At 51.3% G+C, this 19,749-nt stretch overlaps 7 protein-coding genes across 7 annotated transcripts; 3 read left to right on the top strand and 4 right to left on the bottom strand.

Annotated features, from left to right (window-relative positions):
- Positions 1–88: 88 nt before the first annotated feature.
- N7443_004388 (FAD-dependent oxidoreductase) lies at positions 89–1,617 on the bottom strand (the record flags this gene model as incomplete). Its single annotated transcript, XM_056884444.1, has 2 exons — positions 89–1,245; positions 1,314–1,617. 2 exons carry the CDS (start codon positions 1,615–1,617, stop codon positions 89–91), a joined length of 1,461 nt encoding a protein of 486 aa, XP_056742722.1.
- Positions 1,618–3,030: 1,413 nt separating this feature from the next.
- On the bottom strand, positions 3,031–4,439 carry N7443_004387 (putative bZIP transcription factor (MetR); the record flags this gene model as incomplete). The annotated part of the gene is made up of 2 exons (XM_056884443.1): positions 3,031–3,608; positions 4,148–4,439. The coding sequence occupies 2 exons, from the start codon at positions 4,437–4,439 to the stop codon at positions 3,031–3,033; spliced, it is 870 nt and encodes a 289-aa protein (XP_056742721.1).
- A 1,385-nt stretch (positions 4,440–5,824) lies between these two features.
- N7443_004386 (CENP-N/CHL4 family protein) lies at positions 5,825–7,273 on the top strand (the record flags this gene model as incomplete). Its single annotated transcript, XM_056884442.1, has 1 exon — positions 5,825–7,273. One exon carries the CDS (start codon positions 5,825–5,827, stop codon positions 7,271–7,273), a length of 1,449 nt encoding a protein of 482 aa, XP_056742720.1.
- Positions 7,274–7,643: 370 nt separating this feature from the next.
- N7443_004385 (Bcebp4) lies at positions 7,644–8,921 on the bottom strand (the record flags this gene model as incomplete). Its single annotated transcript, XM_056884441.1, has 6 exons — positions 7,644–7,744; positions 7,828–7,949; positions 8,023–8,258; positions 8,322–8,383; positions 8,469–8,635; positions 8,695–8,921. The coding sequence occupies 6 exons, from the start codon at positions 8,919–8,921 to the stop codon at positions 7,644–7,646; spliced, it is 915 nt and encodes a 304-aa protein (XP_056742719.1).
- A 1,088-nt stretch (positions 8,922–10,009) lies between these two features.
- N7443_004384 (GFA family protein) lies at positions 10,010–10,535 on the bottom strand (the record flags this gene model as incomplete). The annotated part of the gene is made up of 2 exons (XM_056884440.1): positions 10,010–10,321; positions 10,380–10,535. The coding sequence occupies 2 exons, from the start codon at positions 10,533–10,535 to the stop codon at positions 10,010–10,012; spliced, it is 468 nt and encodes a 155-aa protein (XP_056742718.1).
- A 683-nt stretch (positions 10,536–11,218) lies between these two features.
- N7443_004383 (trafficking protein particle complex subunit 13) lies at positions 11,219–12,490 on the top strand (the record flags this gene model as incomplete). Its single annotated transcript, XM_056884439.1, has 5 exons — positions 11,219–11,288; positions 11,353–11,359; positions 11,416–11,539; positions 11,610–12,128; positions 12,206–12,490. 5 exons carry the CDS (start codon positions 11,219–11,221, stop codon positions 12,488–12,490), a joined length of 1,005 nt encoding a protein of 334 aa, XP_056742717.1.
- Positions 12,491–15,026: 2,536 nt separating this feature from the next.
- N7443_004382 (dDENN domain protein) lies at positions 15,027–18,525 on the top strand (the record flags this gene model as incomplete). The annotated part of the gene is made up of 3 exons (XM_056884438.1): positions 15,027–15,669; positions 15,747–18,323; positions 18,377–18,525. 3 exons carry the CDS (start codon positions 15,027–15,029, stop codon positions 18,523–18,525), a joined length of 3,369 nt encoding a protein of 1,122 aa, XP_056742716.1.
- Positions 18,526–19,749: the final 1,224 nt, after the last annotated feature.

Genomic DNA, 19,749 nt, shown 5'->3' with positions numbered 1-19,749 from the left:
CATTTATGCACAAGTGATTATATCAATACAAGTGAATATATCCTCGACAACGGTTTCAATGTGTTTGCAACGCGGTCCCCGAAGGAGCCTATGCGGGCAGTGGGCTTTGGGGGTTCTTGAACACGTTCTTGGGATCGATCTCCGCCTTGATCTCTTGCAGTCTGGGCAGGTTGGAACCCCAGTATGCCTCGGCACCATTAGGCATGAGAGGATCAACATAGCCGGGATAAGCGGCATAGGGAGTATCGGTAGGGGTACAAATCTTGTTGACCTGGTCCAAGAAGTCGATTTGAGTCTGCGAAACAGAGCCCAGCAGATTGATTGAGTAGGACTGCAGCCAGAAGAGAACGTCGCGATGAGCATATGAAGTCGTGTCGGCTGAGACATCACTGGTGTAGCCTCCCTGGAAATCAAAGAGGAGGAACCATAGAAGGGTGTCCTTATCAGCAAGGTCGATGTACTCAAACATCTTGTCGATGGTTTCGGATGACATAAGGGTCTGGGGCGTCCAGGATGAAGATTTCGAGTAGAAGTTGCTTGCGACGCCGCCGCCCAGTTCTAAGGCAGCTTCCTCTGCCCAGTCACCCACCAGACCAAGCCAATCTTCGAAAACAACGGCAGTGCCATTAGCACCAGGGAATTGGCTTCCAATCTTCAGATCGTCGTACTCCTCTTGTGTGCCGAAGAAGGTTCCTGTGATGATCATACTGTCTTGCAGCAGAGTCAAAGTAGAAGCCAACTTCCGAGTCAGGTTAGGGTTAGACATATAAGCCTGCCAGTTCTTGAAAAGACTACCTCGCTGCTCAGTTGTCCCAATCTTGAAACTGTACTCATACTTCACAGCAGTGCCAGGCTCAGGCTCAGTCCGCACCTTGAACTCGGTAACGATGCCGAAGCCCGAAGCGGCGCCCTTGATAGCCCACAAAATGTCCTGATTTTGATCTTTGTTGGCTCGCACAACACTCGAGTTAGCCAGCACAACCTCCACCTCCAAAATATGGTCCAGAGCTGCGCCGAACTGCCGTGAGGTCGGGCCCAACCCGCCAATTGTGAAATGTCCGCCCGATCCAACTTGGGGGCAGGTTCCGTGGGACATGGCCCGTCCTCCCGCATCGTGCAGGCGTCGTGTCACATCTCCAAGCAAGGTTCCAGCTCCAATGGTTGCTTGCCAGTTTGTGTTGTCCATTGAGAATTGCGTCAGATGCTTAAGGTCCACAACGACGGCGCCATCGGTTCCTCCGAGGCCTATGATTATCGACATGTCAATCTATTCATTCCCTTCCATTCTGATTAGGTCGAGACAGCTTACGTACCGTAGTTGCCATAGCTGTGGCCACCGCTTTTAGCCTGGACATGGTACCCATTGTCTGCTGCACACTTGACGATGGCCGCAACTTGCTGCGATGACGTGGGGAAAGTAACAGCAGCTGGAGTGATAGGAATGTTCAAGTTGTACACCTTCACATCAGAAATCTGATAGAACGGGTCTCCAGGAAATGCCACGCTGCCACTGTCAGTCAAGGCATACTGGAGACACGACTTCAAATTGTCACTGCTGCTCGCGACGGCTGCCGATGCAGCACCAACAGTCAACAAAAGATTCCTGAGGACTGCCATTGATGACAGAAGCAGGAAATAAAATCAGGCAATTCAATGCTCAGTTTTTCGAAGTGAAACACTGCTGACAAGGATCAGGTGGTAAGCATTATTTACTGAATTGCACTGACGAGTAAATCTCGAGACATGCGTCTCATCACACATCAACAGACTCCATTTTACATCCGGCACGGCTTAGAGAATCCGACTTGCATTTTCCCAGACGGGTATGTGTTGGAAATGAGCCAGCCAACAGGCCAAACAAGGGAGGCTGCATCGTGGAGAATAACGGTTCGATTAAACCGGTAGATGCGAGAAATGTCAAAGCACCTGTCAGGACATCGCGAGGAAGGACAATCATTCGCCTAAACGGTGAAACTCAGGAGATTGTTTACGGGGATTTGCACTCAGCCCAGTCGAGTGACAGGGCTAGCGCTGTCGATCGATGCAGGGGCCCCCGGAGACTTTTATCCCGCCGTTGGGTGGACCTGGTGATCGGGATGAGCTAGGTCGTGATGGGCAAACTGGTTTCCTGGATAGGTCATCGCTCAGTGAATGGCCCTTTTTTTCGAATCGAATGCCGAGGTGGGTGATGGGTACATGTGGGATGAGGAGGAGTGAAGCGAAGTACGAGTCAGGAGAAGGAGCTGGACAGGTCAGTAAGAGGAATGGCTATTTTAGTCACTGTTCTTTGCAATCTACTTGCAGCCCCTGTGAGGAACAATCACCTCAATCTCAGTTTCCAACATAGATCTTGCTGCATAGTTCACACAAAGAAGATCCATCATTTAATTCACGAGTCATCACTCGAACTCTCCATTTCCTTGTCATATGCCACCTCTTTGATCATTCAAGTACAGCGCTGTTACAAATCCCATGCCGTGGCTTCATTCGCCAATTTTTCGTGGTTTGGCTTGGCTATAGTCTGCATGGCGAGGGAACTATCCTTCCGATGCTGGAAGTTTTCGTTGATCTTCTGCAAGAGACGCGACATGGCGTAGTAAGAGGGAAAGTGTGTAGCAACCGCATACATCTGGCTGCTGTATGTGGAATTCACCTCATTGATATGCCCCGGAGCTGTGGCATATTCAGACTTTAATACGTTAATATCAACACGCTTTATGGGTCCGAAGACGCGGCGATACTTCGCTAAAGCTTACGATTAGATCAATGCTGTGGATAGAAGTGTCTATTGAAACTGCATTGCAATCATCATCACTCATGGCCTGTGGCCATCCCCGTATTCGCAGACACTACCAAAAGTAGCTCTGGCTGCTGCGAAAGTAAAATAAGATCGCTCAAAACATTATTAACAAGAAGAAGACTGTCGGGAGTCATGAACAGCAGGGGTAAGAGTTAATTGTATCAAATCAGACGGCGTTGAGGCTTTTTTTTTGGTGATTTTGTCTGTTTTTTACTTTTTTATGGCGGTGCTTACGCACTGGTGCCAACGCCAAGCTTGGACGCGAAAGGACTTGACTCGGTCTTTTGAGATGCCATGAATGCCTTGAACATGTCAGAGATGGCCTTCTCGGCCTGCTCGTCGCGCTCCTCGTTGCCGTTCTTCTCCATGATCAAGCCGCGGAGCCAGTGGTTCTCGAGCTCGAGCTGGGAGACGCGGGCTTCGAGAGCGTCGCTCTTGTCGTTGCTTTCCTTAAGGGTCTTCTCAAGAGCCTGCTCGCGCATCTTCTTCTTTACGCGGAAGCGTGCGCTGGCGGCGGTGTTGCGTCGGCGCTTGTCCTCCTCGGCAATGTTGCGTGCGGCTTCTTCGGCGCTGGCCTGGGTGGACTTCTGGGTGTTCTTGCGCTTGGGGCCGGCGGCAGCGGCGGCAGAGGCAGCGGCGGACATGTTGGGGGCGGGAGCAGGAGCCACAGTTTGATGGGTAGTCATGGGCGCAGCCAGGGAAGTGGTAGTTTGAGGGGCAACCTGGTAGGATGTGTTCTGAATAGGCACAGGCTGTGGGTGGACATTGAGGTCGTTCTGGAAGTCGGTGATAGTGCCCAATCCATCGGCTGCATTTCAGTTAGCATCATGTTTAATACAATTGCATATGCATGGTCGCGTCGCATGCTGTGTAAGCTGATGCAGGCTGCACGAGTCTCGGTATAGCAAGGCCACTCTCTACAATCACGTGAAGTGGCGCAATAGAGGAGGGGGGGGCATCATGCTAGGACCACTTGCCGCACACAGATCGGATGAAAGAAAATCTCTGGGTGCGCCACAATTCAATTGCATGCAGCGTTCTGAGAATTTCTCGTAAGGGTCCGATCTGGTTATAGTGCACGGCCGATCGAAGGCTCATAGAGCGTCCAAAAGACGACATCCAGCCAAGACACGCGAAGTGGCCCACGATCATAGAAAGTGGATGATCAGGCAGCCAATGAGGCAAAGAGTCACAGAGTGTCATACATAGGGCCATGCAAGATGGATCCCTGCGCGCATGGACCGTGGACAAGGTTGCTCGGGATGGTGTGATGTAGGGGAAACTCGGGCAGTATTAAACACCAACCAGCGACGCGACCAATAAAAATCAAAAGCACCCCTCACTTACCATTCAAGAAGTCCAGGAACTTCATATCCGGATTCTGTGTCTGGTCCTCAGACTCAACCTGAGCGTTCTTGTCCTCCAGGCCATCGAAAGTAGGCAGGTCCAGGTTGGCGAACTTATCGAAATCAAAGAACTCGGCATTGGTGAATACAGCCAACTCCTCATCGAAGTTGATGGTGTCCTGCTGCTGTTGCTGCTGTTGCTGCAGAGCCTGGTCGTAGGGCGAGGGAATGGTGTTCAGATCATCGAGATACTGGGAAAAGTTCGGCGCGCGGCGCCCACTGTAGCCGGCCATGATGAAGATTGGTCAACTCGGGTTGACTTTTGTATTTGGTGATTCGGATTCGCTTTTGTGTGTCGCGCAGACACTTGAGGGTTTCGCGTTCACGATGAGTGATTCGAGGTGGCTCGGGCGCGCCGGATGCGGCTCTTAAGTCGTGGCGAAGTCAATTTTGGTGCCCGGGTGAATCGTTCGGGATGGGCGGTGTTTCGAAAGGCGATTCCAATGTCGATATGGAATCAGATACGGTGGTGGGTAGATGAAGAAGGGAGGAGGGTAACGCAGGTTAGGGCCTGGGACCACAAAGTGGGTTTTCTCTTTGAGTTTGAGGTGGTTTGCAGGTGGGGGGAGGGCGAGGGGGCGCTGATTAATCTTCTCCCGATGATCATTCCCGGGGTTCGTTTTTGATGCTCTATTTTCTGCATTCTAATCAGATTATAAATCTCTATTTCACTGCTACCTTAAAACAGCGTTTCATTATACTCTTGAGAACAGTTCATTGTCACGATCCTAGAAAACTCCCAGAGTCGCACAGCCGACTCCATCTACCGCGAGGGTCAATTTCCGGGTGGCCGAAGATCGGAGGCAACCCACTTCGACCCACACCGGATTGTTCCTCCAAATGGGGTTAACGGGTGAGGGCACGAGGGCAATTCACACACATCTAGGTGCAATCTAATGCCTCGTCCCCTATCAAATTCTTTTTAGTCGAACTATGGTGGCATTATACGAGCATGGTCGCAATTCCAGCGACAAGCGCGGCTCTCATTGTTTTTTTTTGTTACGGCGAACTCGGCGCCTGCTGCAACTGTAATTGGCGGATTCCCGAAGCCCGCGTTTGTAAGCGTAGCAGGGCACAGCCAAATCGGGGTTAAGTCATCGTCGAGTCATACCCTGGCACCGTCACTTCCCTGCTTCTCCCGATTTCTCCGGACAATTATTAAGCATCCTGACGCGGACATCGAAGGTTACAGCCTGAGAATATATCGTGGGGGGACATAGTCTTAGTCATTGTCTGCTAGGGGCAAGAAATACTATATGCCATGCACCCGATGCACGGGCGCACGAGTGACAGTTCACTAGTATGTCAAGTGTGGGCATCAAATGCTGTCTAAGCTGTTTGTTAATTTGATCAGATCAAGAGAACCCATAAAATATATCTGTCCATAATGATGTATCAATGGAACAAAAGAATTAGAACACAGAACTCGAATCGTGGCTCTATATTAAGAACACACGTGACAAAGCTGCGTGCTTATCAGCACGTGACATTGTTGATGCTCTACGCGTGAAATTCAAACTGAAGAACAAACAATGCGAGAAGTGCACCACACATCATGCGATACCACTGATTAATACAAGACTGTGCATCTCTGTATTGAAACATCTGGTCGCCTGTCATGGCGCGCCCGAAATCAGTCCGCGCGCCAACAACAGCCAGTCTCCCAAACAACCTACGCATTCCCTCATCAACACCCTCTCTCGCAAAAACTCTCGGCAAGCTATCGCGGCAAGCGCTACTAGGGCTCGCTTTAACATGGCTCGATGATCGGAATATCACATCGTTCCCGCCATATCTACAAGCCGATGAAGAGAATGGCGGCGACGACGAAGACACTCTACCGTACCCCGCCGCCGAAACAATTGAAGAAGTTCGCAATGCATACCAAGACCTACAAGATCGAAAGGGTGGAAAGCGTGAAGTACTCGAGCGTATGCTCGAGGGCGATTGGAGAAAAGGCATCACATTGCGACAGCTCGCAATGGCGGACCTTCGATACATGGACAACCACCCAGCCAGTTTACGATGGACCGCCCTCGAGCTCAGTCGCATCGACGCAAGAAAAAAGCCAATCGAGAAAGGAAAAGCCGACGACTGGTCAAACAACGTCCCTCGCATGCAAACCGCAACCTTCGTGAAAGGTCTCCAGCAAGAGATCGCCCCGTTAGTGAAAGCACACTACCACCTAGCCCGCTCATCAACTCTCCCTCTTACAATCCTACGAATCTTCATAATCGACTCACCCTATCAATCACCTCGCCAAGCTCCCGAGATCTTCGCCGACTCCTCGCGTGTCATCTACGTCGCATTCCCGGACAGTTGTCCCTACATTTACACCTCCATCACAGCAACAGGTTCCAAACAAGCAGGTCCGACTACAAGTTCCGTGGCGACAGATCCTCGAAGCCTACAGCGTCTTGTGCGCGATGCGATTCCCAAGGCACTCTCTCGGCCGCAGGAACGGTATACCTTGAAACCAACATCATTAGCCGCAAAGAACCTACCTACCCTCCTTGCACTTCGCGGGCCGGGCAGATCAACTTCTGCGAATGGTGCATTCAGCATTTTTGCCGACTCGGCTCTTGAAGGGAGTCCATTGGATCCGCGTCTCTCGAATACAGTCTCGGCGGAAGAGCATATGCGCAGTTGGAAGGCGACTGTTGAAAATAAAGAGAATGAGATTAGTGCCGACCAGGCACATGAGTCGAAAAAACGCAAAGCGGCAGATACCAACCCTGGTACATTGTCACCGACATCTAAGAAGCGACGCTTGGCTGTGCAGGGTCGCTTTGGAACAGCGGGCGGGTCACTAGCACCAGCACCGTTGGATCGTCTGGATGTTCGACTTCTGGATCAGCCTACCTTCGACGATGAGGATGATGAAAACAGCTCCAATTTGCCTGCGGTATCGCTTACTTTTACCGGCTCGGATGTTATTGGTGGAATACGCAAGCTTGCTGAGCTGGGCATTATTGACCCCAAGCGAATGCCATCCTGGATGACAGGCGAAGAAGGCGTCAGTATGGCCGTTGTTCGGGGTGGGAAGAGGCTTCAGAAGGAAGCTTAACTTCACAATTCCGTTGACCAGTTTGTTTCATGTGGCGTCTGGGATTTGGGTCTGTTGACGGCCTTTGCTATGATACCCCATACTTAGCATTTTTGCAATGACATTAATCATTTTTATGAGCTTATGCTGCTAATTCGAGCCAAATGTCTTCTTTGACGGTGGTCACACTACAGTGTAGCCTAGATAAAAGCTGCAAATAGACAAACAATTCTCATAATAACAAACGATATTCATGTTGGGTATCTCAGTGCCATAACGTCAACCTAACACCCAGTATCATGGAACGCAAACTCCCCCCAAGCCCCGACCTCAAGAACATCAATATCGGCAGTAGCAACCACGCCTGGTTCATTCATAGCGCCATAAAAAATCACAGACTTCCATCATCGTCATGGTACCGCTCAGAGGCACCACGCCGCGAAGAGTAGGACGACCATCGGGCAGTCGAGAAAGGTGAGTAGACGGAAAAGTCTGTTCATCACGATAAGTATTAGTCATTGCAACCAGAAAGCCCATTCGGCGTTGGAGGCCTAGCTACAAAGATGGTTCCGTACCGCGTTCTCGAGACAGGCCAAATTGATCCGCCACGTTGACATAGCCTTCATGCATGCAATCGCTAGAGGCTCTTAAGCTTTTGATGTCGATCTGTTCGCCTGCGTATTCCCATGGGGTGCGACTGGATTGTCATATTGTTAATTCTGTGGAGTCGATGTGTGTTTATGTGTGTGTGTGTGTGTGTTCGAACTTACCAGTAGACACAGCGAACACCGTTTTCGCGCGAGGCTGCTGCCCATTGTTCAAAACATTTCTTGTGGATGTTGTTTCCGCATGCAGCTTTGCACCAGACGGTCTGTTCGTTGGGTTCAAATTCCATAAAGCAGATGGGACAGTCACCTTCCAAAGGCTTGCGCTTGCCGTCAGTGCCTTCGGTGCTGGTGGCATCGACTCGGCTGAGGGGGGATTCCTCGAACATTTCACGGAGCTCCTTTTCAATTGGCTTAGTTTATCATTCCTGAGCCCCAAACACGAGTGCAGCCTTGCCACTTACCGAGGGCAGGAAGGCGAGTTGGTACTGAAGATGAGAAGGCGCTTTGAGGGCATGGAAAAGCACTTTATACACGATCAGTAAAAATACAATGAATAGATATATTTGGTCCGCCATTGCAAAGGAGGGCGAGGCTTGTTGGAGACTGACTGTAGCAAATGTGCTTGCACTGGCTGCCTTTGAGCCCATCGGGACAGTTGCAGACCGGCTCCTTCCTGATGACAACCTCGTAGATGTTGCCAGTTGACCCGACAACATCGAAGGAAATCTCTGGGCACTCGTGAGTACCACCGACAGAGTGTTCTATGACGATCATTCTCAATAAAAGTGTTAGCTGATAAATACCACCAAAGTTGGGGCCGAGTGATATGCAAACTTTGTCTGACGGATTCGTTCCAGTCGCTCCAAGTAAGACTGAGGAGGATGATCGCGCCACCTGCGTGCTCGACGCTCGTTGGAACTACCCTGGTCTTGCGGTTTCTTGGCACTTGCAGGAGCATCGTTCGTTAGTTCGATGAGCTCGGCGTCAGGAGCCCGGGCTGCTTGAGTTGTGGGCCTTCTTCTGTGGGGATTCTTCATGGGAGATGACTGGGCACTTTGCATTTTGGTGACTCGGGATGTCTGCGAGTTCATACTCCCATGGGGTGGAGCTCTTGGAGCCCGAGCCCGAGGCGCATCGTTTGAAGGCTTCATGTCAAAGCCTTCGAGTTGTGGTACCTCAGGGATGGGGGATGAACTAAAGCACTTATAAGGACGAGAGAAAGTTAAAAACCCGAATTGAACGATAGGTAGCTGTCTTCCTTTATCAAACGCTCAGAGCGGGATAACTGTGATGTGTGACGTCACAGGTGGACTTTGGGAAAGCAGAAGGCGCCGACTGATCCCTTGGGGAAGTGTCTCAACAAGAAGGCTTCCAACTTTCTCCTTTATAATAGAATAATCGATTCAGGGGGAAAGAGCGTGAATTCGGAGTCGACACGGTTGTTTGCATTGTTAGTCAGCGGGGCTGTCACCCAAAGGCTCCACCTGGTCATTGAAAGTATGGCCGACATCTACACTCGATTACAGTCGAGGAGCCTAATGACAAGAGGCGTATGAAAAGAAGAGAGAAATGGTTCATGAGATGAATCCAGGACCAAAAGAGGTTATTCCACAGGGGATCTCAGACTTGACTTTGCTCAGTTCGTCGACAGGGTTCTACTGACTTTCGAGCCTGTATCTTTTACTAGGCTGCCTATGATCCTCTTGAAATAAACAATCTGGAACGAAACTGTATACCCCTTTTGTATTGATTTACGACCTTGGTGTTTTAGGCTTCAACTCTTCAACCTGTCTTCCTTTCACCTTCTACCTTTCCACTCCTGGTGTTTTTCTCTAACTTGACTTTTCGGACCAAATAGTTATATATTTAAGCATTCAAAACACCCCCAGAAGGCTATTTCTATGGAGCCTTGTGGAGTCGAAGTCACTACGTCGACGCCAATGACAGATTTGAATAAGATAAACCCTAGAACAAAGGCCCATTCTTTACCACACCTAAATACCCGGTAGACACGTGATTCTTGTTCATTCTCAACCGATTTTTATCCAGCACTAGCTACCTCAACCGTGTAGTGATCGAGGTCATAGTTTTAAACATATGTCGATTTCTCAATTGAGCAGTTATCCAAATATTTGTCATAAATACACGCTCATTCCACTTGAGACGGACCAAAGACTTCCAAAGCCTCACTCCCCATTGTTCCTTCAACAGGTGTAATCCACTCCCTCCGGTTTCTGCAATACACTTCGAATTGAGGTGCCCAGTCTCCCCTCGAAGGACCTAAATCCATCGTCCCGGAAGTAATGGCGACTACATCAGCAACAGTCCTGTTCGAGTCTCCGCTGGCGAACAATGGCGAGCTGCAGTTAGAGCAGAATGTCCGAGCGACAGTGTTTCCTGACTCTGTGTTGTTGTCTTTGTAAACTTTGAGGACATCTTCTCCAGATATGATGTGAAGTTGCTACTTAGATGTTAGCTTCAATGATATGGGTGGTTGAGGATCTTTCAGGAGAACCCACATCTTTTTGATAAAGTGCGTTAGCCATGTAAGTGGATCCTGTCACTTTGCGGCAGTTGGCACAGTGGCAAAGTAGTGTCATCTTGGGGGGCCCGGTCACCTCGTATCGGACTTTCTGGCAGAGACAGCTGCCTGTTATGATATTGGTGGTAGACATGTTCTTAAAAAAAAAAAAAAAAAAAAAAAAAAGGGAGAAGTATGGATGATGGATTCAAGTTCAATATTTGACGGCAATATTTGATGGGGAATTTGAGCGTCTTTAAACGTCTTAAAGGATCGACCACAAGTCAACTAGGCGCGATATAGATCCTGGTCGGGATGTCTCATGCGGGAATGAGTCATACTCAAAGTTGTACAAGAAACTGAAGACTGAAAAGTGGCCAGGTTCAAGAATTATACTCTCCAGTCACTCAATAGTCTGGCCTCGACAACATATGTACTAAGAAGTAGGTGGGATTTACTTCTATCTTCTTCGTAGCATTGGAAAAAGAAACTGTGTAACAAGCGGGCGGATACTGTCATAAAGACTCGAAATCTCCAGCTGAGGTCCCCGGCCCATTTCAAAAAGCTGCGTCTCCGCATACCTATCACGAAACTTCGAGAGCCTTCTAGCTATGCCCACGCATAGCCGTACATGTATACGGTGGACGCCTGAACGTTTGCCATGTTTGGTGTGTTTGCACTGTTTGGCGGGGAAGCTTCGCTATCGCTATCGGGTTGATGCGAGACAACTGCTTCCCTCACGATCGTCAAGATGACTTGTTGAGAAGCTGCAATGCCCAAAGGGACTGCAATATATCGATCATAATTCCCGTCAAGCCACTCTGAATTTATTACGCAATGATGGCACGTCCGCGAGCCGCGTCGAGCGCGGACACCCCCAAGGAACCCCATGCGGTCTCTCTCAAAGGTATTGAATTCAACAAACCACCAGTATATCAGGCAGATGAAGCTTACCACGTTTCAAATTCTAGTTCTACGGTATGAAGCCCTCTTGATCAGTGCATGCAAATCAACAAATTCCTAACGCCTCCCAGCCTCTCACGACCTTCACTGTCATATCAATCCCCTCTCCCCACGGCCAACACGAAGATCTCCCCCAAGGCATCATTAAGCCACCCATCCACAGAAGCCGACCCTCAATTCATACTCACACCTAATGTGAGCAACCTATCCACCAGCTATTACGCTATTCCGCTATCCCGCTAGACCGCCTGCTGACTGGCAGTAGCTCACCCTTCCCCCCGCATTCGGATCAGTCTACGTCGGAGAAACTTTCGCATGCACACTCAGCGCAAACAATGAAATCGCTAGCGATGAAACGGGGCGGGCCGTGACATCGGTACGTATCGTGGCCGAAATGCAAACGCCCTCGTCCGTCGCAACCCTGGAACTCGACCCCGCTGGTGACGCGGCCCAAACAGACGGGCTCCAGATTGGCGAGTCCTTACAAAATATCGTTAGGTACGATCTCAAGGAAGAGGGAAACCATATTTTAGCTGTCAGCGTCAGCTATTCGGAGACTAGACTTGGCCAGGATTCCCAGGCAGCAAGCAATCGAGTCCGGACTTTCCGCAAGTTGTACCAGTTTGTTGCGCAGCCTTGTCTCAGCGTGCGGACTAAGGCATCTGAGCTTCCGCCGTTGGAGGTGGAAAACAAGTCACTGGGCCCTTATGGGAAAACGCGTCTGCTCCGCTTTGCCCTGGAGGCGCAGTTGGAAAACGTGGGAGATGGCGCGGTCGTGGTCAAGGTAAGCATAAGCACAAGCAGACTGTGTCCCTCATGAAACACCAGACAAGGAACAAAGCTTATCTGCCGTTTCAATAGCAAACCCGGCTGAATCCCAAGGCGCCGTTCAAATCGCAATCCCTTAATTGGGACACGAGCGAAACCGAATCCGCACCACCAACCCTAAACCCGCGCGACGTGTTACAGGTTGCATTCTTAGTGGAACAAGAAGAAGGCCGCCAGGAAGGTCTCGAGGGTCTACAGAAAGATCTTAAGCGAGACGGCCGCGCCACGCTGGGCCAATTGTCCATCGAATGGCGTGGTGCAATGGGCGACAAGGGCTTCCTCACAACGGGGAACCTGATGAGCCGGAAACGCACTTGAAACACGGTGTGAGCCTGATGGGTCCCCCGCTGTACAACTGGCATGCCAATTGAGTCGCTGGTGCATCCAGCCGCCTTGGTTGCAGGACACAAGCGTGCCATCCGCAGGGATCATGCCGCTAGTCGGCCGATAGTCCAAAGTAAAGTACATAGTTGAATGCATACAACCAAGGCACCACTGCCGTATAATCACGTATACTGTTTTTCTTGAACTGGTTAGCGTTGGTGCTTCCCCGTCCATGGTAGTTGGCTGTCTACCGAGCCGCACTTCGGATCCCGGCGCCACTGGCCTGGAGGAATGGGGGGTGGCGGTTGGCGGCTTTGCCATGCAGCTCGCGCGTATGTCAATGAATGCTACACAGCAGTCACGCACTCGGAATTACGAGTGCCGGTTGCTATCTCGCTTGTTCTAGATTTGAAGACACGAATTGTGTCCGACGTAATTTTTTGTTTTGTTGGATTTTTGGTATCATTGTGCGATGTCAGCCGTAAATCAACATATGGAGTCATGAGTCACTTGGGTATGTACATAGAAGACGCCGTTTACCGTACTCTGATCGACCAGTAAGTGATCGAGGCTGCTGGCGGAAGAGTCTAGACCCATCATCCCCAACTGATAAACACAGGGATCCATCGCCCCGAACTCTCGTTTTCAGCTACGCTTTTGTCTAGAACGGGCCAGCAAGAACCGTCTGGATTAGCCGGATTCTCTTCACGGCCCAATCGGGCTGATAACAGGGTTGATTGTACAGGATGCTACGGTTCTAGGGCCCGTCTAGATACATGGCACGAGGTCTAGAATCTGCGAAAGACCTCCACCGCTTTTTGGGGGAGCCGTTTCAGGGCCGAGGAATGCTGGTTGAGATAACCTGTAATCTTTGTGCGCATGGTCGAATAGGGCTACCGGTGCGTAGACGCCCGAAGCCCTACATGTAAGGTTCTGCAAGCCTCCAAATGAGGTTGGTGCGACTGTGGCGGGCTGAAGGCGTCCTGGGTGCCAATCGTCGGACTACGATAGAATGTTCTGCATAGGCAGAGTAAGGGGGTCGAGTGGGTGGTTGTGGCCTTAGGGTTCTCAGTAACTGCGTATAGTGTGCGCAGTACAGAGCATGTTCCTGAAAGTACTTCGCGCCCCTCAGTGCTCCACTTGCGTCACATTCGGTATGGGGTCCCCCAGAGGCACAGGCCGTGCCTCCACATCCTCCTGACTCGAACTCCGACTTCCTCCATGTAAGATCCGTGAATGTAGATTAAGGTGGATATCACGGAGGCTCTTCGTGTCCATGGATTGAATCCTTAGGTATGGCGATCGGGCATATTTTATGCAGACAATTCTAGATATGCTATGAATCGGCAGTCCCCGACGGGTTTCCCGTCGAGAACAAATCTGAAAAGATGGGTTACATACTAAGCCCCGTAGGTCGTTTCCAGGAGATAAAAATAACCTAAGAAATGACAGTGTACAATACGGAAGCAAGTGATCAGCGACCCTAGCAGCGCCATGTCTCACGAATGTCCCATGACAACCCGCCCCTATAACCTTCCTAGAGAAAATCACCGTTGAAGGATGATCGTGCTCTTTGCCTTGGGCTCGGGCTGATAGACTCAACCATGGGTCTCGAGCAAGTCGGCCCCCGGGCCCAGCACTAATACCCCCATAGCCGACAACCCCAATGGTTGGATTGCAAGAAACCCCTCAATGAGCCGAACACCGGTGTGCGATCCTCTCCACCGAACCAATCTCTCTGCCAGTTCGCATCGCTCACTCGTTCACTGCTTTAATGGTGCACGGTGGGGACATCATGGAGATTGCATTTAGAGGAGGGGGAGTTCTCACTTTGGGGGATCCTCGGAGTTTAGAAAAAGCAGTTGAAAGCCCACAAACCGAGGGAGGCTCCCAATCAGGTAAAAAGGGCGACTCAAGCCGAAGTCTGTCTTTGAAACTGTCCAGTGACGGTGCATGTCGGCTGCATTGAGGCTGCAGGATGCACCGGGGTGACTATGCACCAGCGGGGGGCAGTCTTTGATTCCTTACGCCCAAGGCCGGGAAACCAAAACCTTAGAATATAATTCGAGTTTCCTATCATGTCCAGTATATTCAAAACGAACAGTGGGGAAGATCAGTGCGTGTGCAGAGACAAGTTGGCCTGTGCAGCACTAAGAGTCGGCCACCTTACCAGCTAGTAATCGCATTACACCGTGGCCTACGCAACCATCCGCTTCCGTGAATAAAAAAGAAATTTGAATTCAAGCTTAGACTAGCAGTGCAAAGGAACACGTAAATCAAATTCTGTATTTATTTTTTTCATTGTGTGGTTCAATTGAATCCGGTCTCCCCTTTTTTTCCTCCGTCGCTGTACATACGACATCAAACCCACCCCAAAATTGATCTTCACTCCTAAACCCCTCCTCCTCCTCCCCTGTCCCCCCTACTCCGCGCGACCTCCTCCTCCTCCTTTGAATGCGGCAATTGATGTGGTGACGACAGTAGAGATTGACCAGTTCGGGTAAATTGGTTGATTGCGACTGTGCCCCCGATGCCTTCGACCAGTGCTACGAGCTCCCTGGAGGGTGCCCCTCTTGCCGACTACTTCTGGATAGCAGGCGTGGACGGATCAGAGGTCTTGGAAACTTACCGACGACTGGGCGACGACTATCGCATCAACAGTGCCGTTTCGCCGGGCCCCGCACTCGCCGATGCCATCCAAGAAGATGCCGACGCTGAAGAAGAATACAAGCCGGAGGGCGCCTCCCGACCCCCGTCAGCCTTATACACGGGCCCTACCCGCCGCAGCTCCAACCAACGATTGTCGACTCTCTCAAAAGACTCAGGGCAGACCAATGGTTCTAGCAGTAACCGGAGTAGCGTGACCGTCAAGGGTGCGTCGTCGCCCTTACGGGCCTCGGCCATGTTTGACGGAGAATTCGATTTCGACTCGGCTTTGTTCAAATTCGCGAATGAGCGGGAATCATTCCTGACCGATTTGAGCTTGAGCGCTGGCGCTATTACCCCAAACTCCCGCCCGCGATCTCGCGTCCGGACACAGAAGATCGTTGCGGAGGATTCGCCGTCCCCTGGAGGGTCCGGTCTGCTCAGATCCGGCATTGGCAGTGTTCGTCGGCATATGGCATTCCGGGATATGAGCAGTATGAAGAGGCAACCATCCATTGCCCGCCAAGGTGAGTAACTGCTAGCGCTCCGATGCTCTATCTTGCGCGTGGAATATCAGCTGTTAACAGTCAATCCCATGTCGCAGCTTCCGTGCGAACTTCTAGACGACTCAGCAATTACAATTCCGTGATCCCCGTTCCGCAACCCCTCGAAATCTCCCCCTCCATGCATCCTTTGAAGCGACGTTTTGAACCCGTTCTGCTCGACCGATACCCCACCCGAGACATGGCAGACGATACCAAGCAGCGTGGCAGATTCCCGGATTATGTCCCGATGTTTGCCTTCCCGAATGATATCAATATCGTGTCTTCTGACGAGCGGCCGCGCTCTACATGGCACGGCTTTGCCATGACAACGGACAACGGATCCAAGCTCCATGCGATTTGCGTGATTATCTGGATCCCTCTCAACATACTGGCTGCAGATGAGCTTGAGAAACGTTGCGAGGAATGGCGGAGGGACAACATGACTGATGAGGAGCGTGAGCTGGCAGCTAGTCTCGGCGAGAGGCTTGCACAGGAGCGAGCCAAGCTTTCGCAGCTTCTGGCTCAGCTGCCGAATGTGCCGTCAGGCTCCGAATCTCGTGAGCAGCTCGAGGACGAGATTAGTGCCGTCGAGGAGAAGATTGGGCTCATGACCGATTTGCTACGACCTGTACGACACGGCGCAGCCTCAAAGATCGAGGGTCTGACGGACGGTGATACTGGATTCTGGATTCCCCGTGCCTATGGTATCCTCGGCCGTGAGGCCAACATGACTACCTTCTGGAAGGAATGGCTCAAGGCGATTGTTGTTCCTATGACCGAGGGTGGTGTCAAGCGTATCCCGCAAAGCTCACCGCGAATGGGTTTTTGGCAACCGCTTGAGCGCTATGTCATGAACCTTTGCACCGAGGCATTTTGCCCCGTTTCTTCGAAGACTCAAGTCGAGCTTGCAATTAAAGACTTGCGACTCTTCGCGCGACAGGAAGCTTCCAATGAGCTCCCTGGGTCTCGCAACACCGATCTATATGCCCTGTTCCGAACTCTTTCCGTCCCTAACATTATGATTCTGTTCGAGTACGCTTTGACCGAGTCCCGCATCATCTTCTTGTCCTCTCATACCTCCATGCTCTATCTCGCGACCCGAGCCTTGGTTGATCTGTTGTTCCCGATCGAGTGGGCAGGTGTCTTGATTCCAGTGCTTCCAGCTCGGTTAGTCCAGGCCATCGAAGCCCCGTGTCCGTACATTGTGGGTATTGAGCGTCGTTATGAGAAGGTTGAATTGCCAACCGACGACTTTGTTCTAGTGGATCTGGACAATGACATGATTGAAAGCACCGTTCAACCTACCCCTCTTCCTCGACACCAACGCCGAAAGCTCCTATCCCTCTTGCAATTGGCCGCTCCACACCATGGCCGCTGTAGGGTTCCAACGGGCCCTCCAGCATATGCGGTTGAGACTTACCCATGGGACACATTCTTGACGGAAACTCCAGCATCATATACCTCTAAAGCCCCGCCCACAAACCTGGCCAAGTATGTGGGTCTCAACTCGACCGCATTCGGTTCAACCGCTGTGGTCCCGGGTTCTTACCAACCGCCCATCTTTAATGCTTTCCTCCATGCCCGCCAGGAACACGGCTCTACTTCCCGCGGATACTCTTCCAAGGGCTCTGATCGACCGGGAACTAGCTCAACGGCCAAGGCCGGTGCCTCTCCTCCTTCCCCTCGCGAGAATTCCTCCCCCACCTCGGGCTATTTCCCACCGCCTCCGCCTACTCCTTCGTCTCGCAATGACTCCGGTATGGCGTTACAGGCTTCGCTTCGTGAAAAGCGCTCCGGTCATTTTGATTCTGCATCGAGAAGAAGCTCGTCTCTTGGAATGACTCGCCGCCCGAGTGCACCGTTCCTCGGACATGCCTCCAACCTTTCAGTCACCACTTTGAACACAGACTACGGCCAAGGGTCAACCTATGCCCCGTCCGTGTATGCTCAATCCACCATCGCCGCTTCGACTATTGTCCCGCCGTCCAGTGTGCAACATGTCAACAATGCCGAGGGAACCTGCTGGGTGGAAGGCCATTACTTCCAGACCCAGCCTTGGGACGACAAGTTGGTCTGTACCATCTGTGATGACCGAGCGGAGGAGGGCATGTATAAGTGCCAAGCGTGCAAGTTGACTGTCCACAACCGTTGTGCCTCTCAAGTCTGTCTTGTCTGTGATGCGGCGTTCCACCCTGATCAGATTCGCGCGGCGTTCGTGAGATGCTTCGCTAGCTTGTTTTATACTTATAAGAAGTACCTTGTGCCTGCTAGCAGTGAAAAACGGAAGGCCGGGATGTACTATGTTTTCAACATGGAAGCCTTCATGAAGAGTCTTCCTAGTGAGCATGCCGAGTATATTGCCGTCCTGCAACAGACCCAGGGCTTCAACGAGTTCATCAGTGAGCGAGAGCGAACTAGCCCCAAGGCTAAGGACTCGAAGATGGCCTTGTTCGACGAGATTGTTCTTTCGAAGCGCAATCGTGGCCGCACTTCCATCTTCTCTGGCCGATCGACCACCGACTTCTTGTCAGATACCTCGAACCATCTGTGGCGGACTGCCAGCGCTACTTTCTTCACCCCCACTAGTCGGAGCCAGCAGGGCCTCTCTGCCGACTACAGCCGGGTGGCTACCAGAGGTGAGTACTCAACCCTTTTCCCCCATTGTTTCCCTGCTGACATGCATCTTCAGCACCGGCGAAATTGGATACTAGTCTGATGAAAGAACCCCGCATGATCCACGGAGCTCCACGGGTGTCCAAGACGGCTACTGCGCGCAGGAAGCCACTACCTAAACTGATGGACGGGCTGGCGATCTCCCCGTCCTCTCCGCCGAGTTAATTGGTGTGATTTTTCGATCGACCGTCCGGATAGGCCTCCTAATCACCTAGCCACGCAGGCCCCTCCTGCATCTATGTCGACACCTTTCCTACTCGTTCTCTGAAACACCTATCCCGGCTCCGGCTCCGGCTAGACTTTCTAGACGGTCGGGGATTTGCTCGTGATTGTCTGCCTCGTTGGCACTGCATGGATGATGCTGGTTGTCTCCACTGGAGATGGGCGGTTGCAACCCGAGAAAGACAGACCGCTGGCCGGACCGAGCTTATTCCTTCCATCGCGCCCACGATCTGTTATCTTCGAGGATGTATCTTGGTGTTTCTCATTCCCTGTGATACACCACTTGGGACCGGATCTACTGACAGAATGTCATCGCCGATGACCTCGTGCTCCAGTGATGGCCTCAATCTGGACCGCCATTGTAGGATACCTCCTGTTTGTCTCAACCCCTTTTTTCTCCTCCAATTTGTCTGCTACAGGTTTGGCAACCTGTGCTGATACCAGTGCTCATCCTGGTGAACAACCCACGATCTCCGATCTAGACGATGATTGTTGATCGCGGGCTTTTCTCGTACATAGTGATAACTCCGTTTTGATGCCCGGTGGAGTGAACAAAACAAAAAGTACAATGTGGCCTGATATGTCGTTTCAATTGCCCCATATATCGTTGTGATTTTTTTCCTCCTCTCCATGATCTGATCTTCCTGTTCCTATTTTGATCCTTGTCGTTACCCCAATACCCCCTTGAATCGGCTGGTATTTTTCTCTCGTTTCTTGTTCCCCATACCGTGCGAGGAATTCCTTTCTGGTCGTGTTTATGTTCCAATGTTGAAATGTGACACATGTCATTTATTTTCGAGTCTGGGCTGAGTGTATGAAAGATCTAAACCGTATGTTTGATGTACTAGACCTGTGGATATGAATGTACTCTCTGCTTTTGAACACACCCTAGACTGCCCGGTGCTACCCCGGAATATGTAGCTAGGTGATGGGATCTTCCGGTTTCAATTGGCTAGTCTGCTCTAGGGCTGACCCTGTCGTATCAGCAGTCCTGGCCATGTTCATCCGTGACTGCCTTGGTTTCGGCAAGCCCGGTTGTATCCCGTCCCGCCCGCGGGCATCCATATCTTGTGTGGATAACCCTGGACCAGGCCATTGGCTCTCTTGAGCCGTGCTCTGGTTGATGGAGATTTTCCCCGTATCAGATCGTGGAAGTTGCAGCGGTGG

Source organism: Penicillium atrosanguineum, assembly GCF_028827265.1.
Source record: "Penicillium atrosanguineum strain IBT 20685 chromosome Unknown utg000003l_segment0_segment0, whole genome shotgun sequence".
In the NCBI taxonomy this organism is placed as follows: Eukaryota; Fungi; Ascomycota; class Eurotiomycetes; order Eurotiales; family Aspergillaceae; genus Penicillium; species Penicillium atrosanguineum.
Note: the sequence above shows the minus strand (reverse complement) of the source record. Positions and strands in the feature narration are given on the sequence as shown.